The 9,061-nt window shown below is 40.3% G+C and overlaps 1 protein-coding gene across 1 annotated transcript in view; it reads left to right on the forward strand.

The window, feature by feature from the left end:
• TTN (titin) overlaps positions 1 to 8,934 on the forward strand; it is a 240,366-nt gene extending 231,432 nt beyond the window's left edge. Inside the window, exons 305-308 of the mRNA XM_050339889.1 lie at positions 109 to 6,053; positions 6,141 to 6,294; positions 7,240 to 7,533; positions 7,658 to 8,934. Of these exons, the coding sequence (XP_050195846.1) occupies positions 109 to 6,053; positions 6,141 to 6,294; positions 7,240 to 7,533; positions 7,658 to 7,956 (6,692 nt within the window). The 3' untranslated portion in view covers positions 7,957 to 8,934. The remainder of the gene's footprint in view (positions 1 to 108; positions 6,054 to 6,140; positions 6,295 to 7,239; positions 7,534 to 7,657) is intronic.
• Positions 8,935 to 9,061: the final 127 nt, after the last annotated feature.

Below are 9,061 nucleotides of genomic sequence, written 5' to 3' on the forward strand. Positions count from 1 at the left end.
GGGTCTTAATAAGACAAATTCTTTTTCAGCTTTGAATATTTAGACTATAGGTACTCTTCTCATGTGCTTTTGGTCACGTGTTGTTTTCTCTTCCTCTTTCTATTGCAGTTCCTGCAAAGATTCACTTGCCCAAAAACCTGGAAGGCATGGGAGCTGTTCATGCCCTCCGAGGGGAAGTGGTGAGCATCAAGATTCCATTCAGTGGCAAGCCAACCCCCGTGATCACATGGCAGAAGGGACAAGATCTCATTGATACTAATGGACACTACCAAGTCATTGTTACACGATCATTCACATCTCTTGTTTTCCCAAATGGTGTTGACAGAAAAGATGCAGGATTTTACATCGTTTGTGCCAAAAACAGATTTGGAATCGATCAAAAAACAGTTGAATTAGATGTGGCTGATGTGCCTGATCCACCAAGAGGTCTAAAGGTAACTGACATTTCAAGAGATTCAGTCAACTTAACCTGGAATGAACCAGCTACAGATGGTGGAAGCAGGATCATAAACTACACTGTTGAGAAACGTGCTACAACAGCAGAGCGATGGATTCGTGTTGCACAAGCTCGTGATACACGATACACAGTGGTGAACCTCTTTGGTAAGACCACCTACCAGTTCCGTGTAATTGCAGAAAACAAGTTTGGCCAAAGTCAGCCTTCTGAACCCACTGATCCAGTTGTAACAAAGGAAGATAAGACTAGAGTAATGAACTATGATGAAGAAGTTGATGAGACCAGAGAAGTCACAACAGCTAAAGCACCACACTATTCTACAAAAGAACTATATGACAAATATATGATCGCAGAAGAGCTTGGACGTGGGCAATTTGGCATTGCACACCGCTGTATTGAGGCAGTTTCAAAAAAGACTTACCTGGCCAAGTTTGTCAAAGTAAAGGGCGCTGACCAAGTTTTGGTAAAGAAAGAAATTTCCATTCTAAACATTGCTAGGCACCAAAATATCCTGTATCTTCATGAATCATTTGAGAGCCTAGAAGAATTGGTCATGATATTTGAATTCATTTCTGGAGTTGACATCTTTGAAAGAATCAGCACACCTTCATTTGAACTTAACGAAAGAGAAATTGTAAGTTATGTACGCCAGGTCTGTGATGCACTAGAGTTTTTACATCGCAATAGCATTGGACATTTTGATATTAAACCAGACAATATTATTTACTTCACAAGAAGAAGCTCTGTAGTTAAAATTGTTGAATTTGGTCAAGCCAGACAATTGAGGCCTGGAGACAGCTTTAGACTCCAGTTCACTGCCCCTGAATATTATGCACCTGAAGTACATCACCATGACTTGGTCAGCACAGCTACTGACATGTGGTCAGTTGGTGCTCTAACATACATACTTCTCAGTGGCCTTAATCCTTTCATTGCTGAAACCAACCAACAAGTTATTGAGAATATTCTAAATGCTGAATACAGCTTTGATGATGAAGCATTCAAAGACGTAAGCGTCGAGGCCATGGACTTCATTGATCGTCTACTAGTAAAAGAAAGAAAATCTCGGATGACAGCTGCTGAAGCTCTTAATCATGTGTGGTTAAAGCAGCAGACAGAAAAGACCAGCACTAAAGCCATCAAGACCCTGAGGCACAGGCGTTACTACCAAACTCTAGTAAAGAAGGAGTGGAACACAGTTGTGTCAGTAGCCCGCATTTCCTGTGGAGGCGCAATTAGATCCCAGAAAGGCATAACGGTTGCCAAAGTCAAAGTTGCTCCAATAGACATTGGGCCTATTGCTGGGCAGATAAAGCATAATGTTGCAGAAGAAGGAGGGCACGCCAAATATGTATGCACGATTGAAAACTACGATGAGTCCACACAAGTCACATGGTACTTTGGCATGAGACAATTAGAAAGCAATGAGAAATATGAAATCAAATACGAAGAAGGCGTGGCAACCATGTATGTCAAAGATGTTTCTAAATCAGATGATGGTACCTACAGATGCAAGGTAGTAAATGACTATGGTGAAGACAGCTCTTATGCAGAACTTTTTGTTAAAGGTGTGAGAGAAATTTCTGAGCACTACAGATGCAGAACTGTTAGAAAAGTGAAACGACGGGTTGATACTATGAGACTACTAGAGCATCCACCAGAATTTACTCTGCCTTTGTACAACCGCACTGCATATGTCGGAGAAAATGTCAGGTTTGGAGTCACTATAACAGTTCACCCAGAACCTCGCTTAACATGGTTCAAATCAGGCCAGAAAATCAAACCTGGTGATGATGACAGGAAGTATACTTTTGAATCAGACAAGGGTCTTTATCAGCTAGTCATCAATAATGTCACTGAAGAGGATGATGCTGAATACAGTATAGTGGCACGCAATAGATTTGGTGAAGACAGCTGCAAAGCTAAGCTGACTGTGATTCCGCACCCGCCTCCAGCAGATGCCACACTCAGGCCAATGTTTAAAAGACTGCTGGCAAATGCTGAATGTCAAGAAGGCCAAAGTGTTCGTTTTGAGATCAGGGTATCTGGTGTACCAAAACCAACGCTGAAATGGGAGAAAGATGGTCAACCTCTATCCTTTGGTCCCAACTTTGATATAATTCATGAAGGTTTAGATTATTATGCTTTGCATATCAGAGATACTTTACCAGAAGACAGTGGCTATTACAGAGTTACTGCTACTAACAGTGCTGGATCTACAAGCTGTCAGGCTTATCTAAAAGTTGAACGCTTGAAATATGTCAAGCGTGAGTACAAGACTGAAGAAGAGCGGGAGAAGCATGTACAAAGGCAAATTGACAAGACCTTACGAATGGCAGAAATCCTTGCTGGGGTTGAAGCTGTTCCACTGACACAAACTGCACAAGAGGCACTCAGAGAAGCTGCTATTTTATATAAACCAGCCGTTAGCTCAAAGACTGTCAAAGGTGAATATGAAATTAAGAAAGAAGAAGAAAAGAAGGAGGAAAGAAGACTTCGCATGCCATACGAGGTCCCAGAGCCTCGCAAACATGCTGCTCTTGAGGAAGATCAGAATATTAAACACTATGTGCCTCTGTCAGACATGAAGTGGTACAAGAGGCTGCGAGACCAGTATGAAATGCCAGGAAAACTTGAGAGGACTGTTCAGAAACGCCAGAAACGCATACGTCTTTCCAGGTGGGAACAATTTTACGTGATGCCACTGCCACGTATTTCTGACCAGTACAAGCCTAAATGGCGCATACCAAAGCTAACACAAGATGATCTTGAAATTGTGAGACCAGCACGTCGGCGTACCCCATCTCCAGAGTATGAATATTACTATAGGCCAAGAAGGCGATCGCTTGGCGACTTGTCTGATGAGGAATTGCTTATGCCTATAGATGACTACTTAGCCATGAAGAGAACTGAAGAGGAAAGACTGCGCCTTGAAGAAGAGCTGGAGTTAGGTTTTTCTGCTTCCCCACCAAGTAGAAGCCCCCCACGCTTTGAACTGTCTGCCCTTCGGTATTCTACTGCAGGAGCACAGGTCAGTTCAGAGGAAGAAAGAAAAAGAGAGCTGAGGTATTCAAGCTATCACATCCCAACTAAAGCTGAGACCAGTGCAAGCTATGCAGAACTTCGTCAACGCCATGACAGGGCTGCCTACAGACCACCTAAACAAAAGCAAAGAATAATGGATGAGAGGGAGGATGAAGAATTGCTCCGTCCTGTTGGCACTGCTCAACGACTCTCTGAATACAAGAGTGAGCTCAAATATATGGCAGAAGAAGAAAAGAGTAGACTCAGGAGAAGGAGGGAAAGAGAAATAACTGAGATCGCATCAGAAGAAGAAGAAGAAATAGAAGTGGTGCAACATGTTCACAGGGAATTTTCACCTCCATCTAGACTATTAAGGAGAAGAAGATCCCTTTCTCCAACTTACATTGAGCTGATGCGTCCTGTATCTGAATTAATTCGACCTCGCTCACGGCCTCCTGAAGAAAGTGAGAGAAGATCCCCAACACCAGAGAGAACTCGACCACGTTCACCTAGCCCAGTTTCTAGTGAAAGATCTCTCTCACGGTTTGAGAGGATGGCAAGATTTGATATATTTTCTAGATATGAGTCCATGAAATCTGCTTTGAAAACTCAAAAAACTATGGAAAGGAAATACGAAGTTCTGACTCAGCAACCTTTCACCCTTGACCATGCCCCTCGCATTACTCTGAGAATGCGTTCACACCGGGTACCATGCGGCCATAATACCAGGTTTATTCTAAATGTCCAGTCAAAACCAACTGCTGAAGTGAAATGGTACCATAATGGCATTGAGCTCCAGGAGAGCAGTAAGATACACTTTACTAATACCAGTGGTGTGTTAACTCTGGAGATTCTCGACTGCCACATTGATGACAGTGGAACGTACCGGGCTGTATGCACAAACTACAAAGGGGAATGTTCTGATTATGCAACACTGGATGTTACTGGAGGAGATTACACCACATACTCTTCCCAGAGGAGAGATGAAGAAGTACCAAGGGCAATTTTACCTGACTTGACAAAAACAGAGGCATATGCAATCTCCTCATTTAAGAAAGCATCTGCTACAGAAGCAAGTTCCTCAGTAAGAGAGGTCAAATCAGAAATGTCAGCAACAAGAGAATCTCTTTTATCCTATGAACACTACGCTGCTTCTGAAGAAAAAGTCACTGCAGCTGAAGAAAAATCATTGGAAGAAAGGACTGTACACAAGGCGTTTAAAAGCACTCTACCAGCAACAATCCTTACAAAGCCACGATCAATCACAGTTTCTGAAGGGGAGACTGCGAGATTTTCCTGTGATGTTGATGGTGAACCAGCACCAACAATAACCTGGTTCCGTGCAGGTCAACCCATTGTTTCTTCAAGGCGCTTCCAAGTAACACGAACACAGTACAAGTCTACCTTTGAAATTTCTTCAGTCCAGATGTCAGATGAAGGAAGTTACACTGTTGTAGTGGAAAACTCTGAAGGAAGACAGGAAGCGCATTTTACTTTGACCATTCAAAGAACAAAAATTCCTGAAAAAACAATTACATCACCTCCAAGGATCAAATCTCCCGAGCCTCGTGTAAAGTCTCCAGAGCCAGTTAAGTCTCCTAAACGAGTGAAATCTCCTGAACCCATCAGCAGTCCCCCTAAAGCTAAGTCACCACCTGGAGATAAAACAGTACCAGCAGAAAAAGTACAATTACCAGCTGCTTCTCCACCAAAGATAAAACAGCATCTGAAAGCAGAAGCTCTTGGAGATAAGGTAAAGTTATCCTGTGCAGTTGAAAGCAATGTTTTAAGTGTTAGAGAAGTAGCTTGGTATAAGGATGGTAAAAAACTGAAAGACGACCATCATTTCAAGTTTCATTATTCAGCAGATGGCACTTATGAGCTCAAAATCCATGAGCTCATGGAATCTGATAAAGGAGAATACACCTGTGAAATTATTGGGGAAGGAGGTGTTTCAAAAACTAACTTCCAGTTTACTGGCCAAGTATTTAAAAATATCCATTCCCAGGTAAGAAGTGTATCTGAATCTCATAAATCAGTTCAGAAAGAAGATGAGTTGCTTACAGTTTCTACCCAAAAGAAAAAAGTAGTGGCAACTGAAGAGAAATCCGCAGTTCAAGAAGTCATTCAAAAGTCAGTTGTTACTGAAGATGTCAAGCAAGTGAAAGCAGAAATTAAAGCTTCTTCAACTAAAATGACAGTATCTGAAGGGCAGAAAGTGACGTTGAAGGCCAACATTCCTGGTGCCTCTGAAGTAAAATGGGTGCTGAATGGAATGGAGCTGAGAAATTCAGAGGATTACAGATACGGTGTTTCTGGAAGTGATCACACGCTAACTATCAAAAAGGCCAGTAGTAAAGAAGAAGGTATACTCACCTGTGAGGGTAAAACTGACGAAGGCATTATTAAATGCCAGTATGTTCTGACCTTCTCTAAAGAGCGCTCCAACGAACCAGCATTCATCATGCAGCCTAAATCTCAAAATGTCAATGAAGGACAAGACGTGTTGTTCACCTGTGAAGTTTCTGGGGATCCTTCTCCTGAAATTGAGTGGTTAAAGAATAATCAGCCTGTAAGTAATCATTTAATATATTTACTTGAAAAAATAGAATTATTCATAAAACTGATCTTAATTAAACCGGGTTTTTTCCTTCCTCAGATTGCAGTTTCATCGCATATCAGAGTAACTCGCTCTAAAAATATATATTCTCTTGAGATTCGAAATGCAGCAGTGAGTGACACTGGAAAATACACAGTCAAGGCAAAAAATTACCATGGGCAGTGCTCTGCCACAGCATCTTTGACTGTACTCCGTAAGTTTGTTCTCCAGGTCTTGTGTTCAGAATAATCACAACTTCTTGCTGTAATGTGTCTACTAAAATGACTTATGATAAAAGTAACTGATAATGTTGACTTAAGATATTTTAACAAGTTCACTTTTCTGTTGTATTTTATATATGCAGAACTAAAACAGCATTATAAATCTTTTTAACACTCACAGAGGAGCACATATGTGCTTTATTACATCAACAGTTGCATGTTAAGAGAAAGCTATGAGTATTTGAGCATTCATTCTAGGATAAGTATGTTAAAACCTTGGTGCTGGTAATTACTGTTTCCTCATTTACTAGCAGAATCTGTTCCGATAAAACAAAGAAATTCCGCAATTAAAATTTCTTATGGCAACTTAACTGAACTGGGTTTAGTATTTTATTGGCTGTACCATATCCCAGCTCCTAGCATCAAGGGGTGGTTATGATTTGCTTGTATGACTGTGTTTGGGTTTAAAGCAAAGCTGCAGTGATTTAGCTTTTCTGTTGCCTTTTATAACTACAGAACAATGCAGTGAAATACAGACTTTACTATTCCATGTTTGTAAGAACTTGAAAATGCTTCACAACTTCTACAAACATGAACTGAACACACAATTTCTCAGTGTCTAATTCTAATGTCTAATGGTTCTAATAAACACTGTGTGATAACCTGTTTTTTCATAAGTATGTATGTTTTTTCTTCAAGCTCATACATACCAGTACATTCCATTGCCTAGTCGTTTTTCCTTTCTAAATTACTGTTTGTGACTTGGACATCTTGAATCAAATGATTGAAAACAATTTTATACTCCACTGCAGTTTTGCCATTGAAAGCAATGTATGCTGTCTCTTCATTTCTGTAAAATTAACCACAGAGAACCGCATGACTTTGTTCGTTAATGTGATGTTGTTGCTTTTTCCTTCTATGTTTGCAATGCTCCTCAGCTCTAATTGAAGAACCTCCAAAAGAGGTAGTATTGAAGACCAGTGGCGACGCAAGCATGCACGAAAGTTTTTCTTCTCAGTCCTTTCAAATGGCTTCTTCTAAACAAGAGGCTTCATTCAGCAGTTTCAGCAGTAGCAGCATGACTGAAATGAAATTTGAAAGCATGTCTGCCAAAAGCATGTCCTCCATGAAAGAATCCTTTGTAGAGATGAGCTCCAGCAGTATTATGGGGAAATCTAGTATGGCTCAACTGGAGAGTTCAACTAGTAAAATGCTCAAATCAGGTCTGAGAGGTGAGCATTCTAATTATTGGTAGAGTTAGTGCTTCAGCTATCCTGAAGTAGTCCTCAGAGTGAAGCTGCTGCATGGCTTAGTGGAATCAGACTAACTTGGTATTTCTTCTCCTGTTTTATGAAGGAGTACCACCTAAAATTGAAGCTCTCCCATCCGATATCAGCATTGATGAAGGAAAAGTTCTTACACTATCCTGTGCCTTTTCGGGTGACCCTGCTCCTGAAATAACATGGTATTGCAGAGGGAGAAAAATAACCAGTCAGGACCAGCAAGGCAGATTCCACATTGAAACCAGTGAAGATCTAACCACTCTGATCATCATGGATGTCCAGAAGAATGACGGTGGACTTTACACCCTGAATTTAGGAAATGAATTTGGTACCGATTCTGCCACTGTGAATATTAATATTCGATCACATTAGAGAGCTCGATATGTATTATTTACACTTGTTTTTTTACAAGTGATTCATATATGGACTGAAATATCTGATATGTAAATATAAAAAGAAAAAATATTTTTTTACCTACCTAAACAAGACAAAGTCCAGAGCTATACATTATGACTTATAGTCATTATTGACCTAAGAATTTAAAACACTTTTTTCACTGACATGTACATACTGTATATAGCCGAAGTTAACGGTTATAAAGTTTTGTACCATTTATTTTATGACATTTTGAAACGTAACTTTTGGAACTAACAGTTGGCAGGAGAAAGTTTCCTAGCAAATGACTACCCTGCTCAACATTTAACTAATTTTTGCGCCTCAACTCATTGTTGATGTCTAAGAATGCCTCAACAGGTAGAGAGTCTCCCTGTTGAAGACTACCTACACCTAAGAGATGATACTGTGCATAGTATTTCATACATGCACAAATATTTATGTTGAATCAGAAATGTAAGGCATTGGTGATGTTTGCAATTACCCTCCTGTAAGCATTGCTTTAATGTTTTACATTGGATCTGATTATGTCATAATTTCCATACCTGACTGACAATTTTTGGACAAAGTGCAAGCGGCCAGCACTTTGTTCACCCAGTGTGTACTGTTTCTGACATATTGACTGCCTGAATAGCTTTTAAAAAAGTAACATCACCTGGCCATCCCCTTAATCAACAAAGCTATTTAGGTATTCAAGTGCAGCAGCAGTACCCCATCTCGGAGGTTCATAGGGTGCAGTGATTGAGTTTGTGTGGTAGAATTAGACACCCTGTAGTCGCTTCTGGGCAACTAAGCAATGAACCACAGTTTGAAAACAAACTGTTGCTCCACCATTAAATACCGCCCTGCACTTTCAATTTGCTTTAGTTCTCCTAATGTAGTAATAGAGCTTATTAGCTGTTGAACCTCCTTGAGAATTGTTCATTTGAAATAAAGCATGCTTTCTGCACCATAAAATGTGACTCCTTCTTTATTTATTACGCTGTTTTTACAGTTCCTGTACTACACTACAGAAAAAGAGTTGCTGAAAAAAAATAAGACGGGGGAGAAATGCAATTCTCCAATGTAAACCAGGTAGCTATCA

This window comes from Myiozetetes cayanensis, unplaced genomic scaffold (assembly GCF_022539395.1).
Source record: "Myiozetetes cayanensis isolate MyiCay16 unplaced genomic scaffold, myiCay2020 scf9, whole genome shotgun sequence".
NCBI lineage: Eukaryota > Metazoa > Chordata > Aves > Passeriformes > Tyrannidae > Myiozetetes > Myiozetetes cayanensis.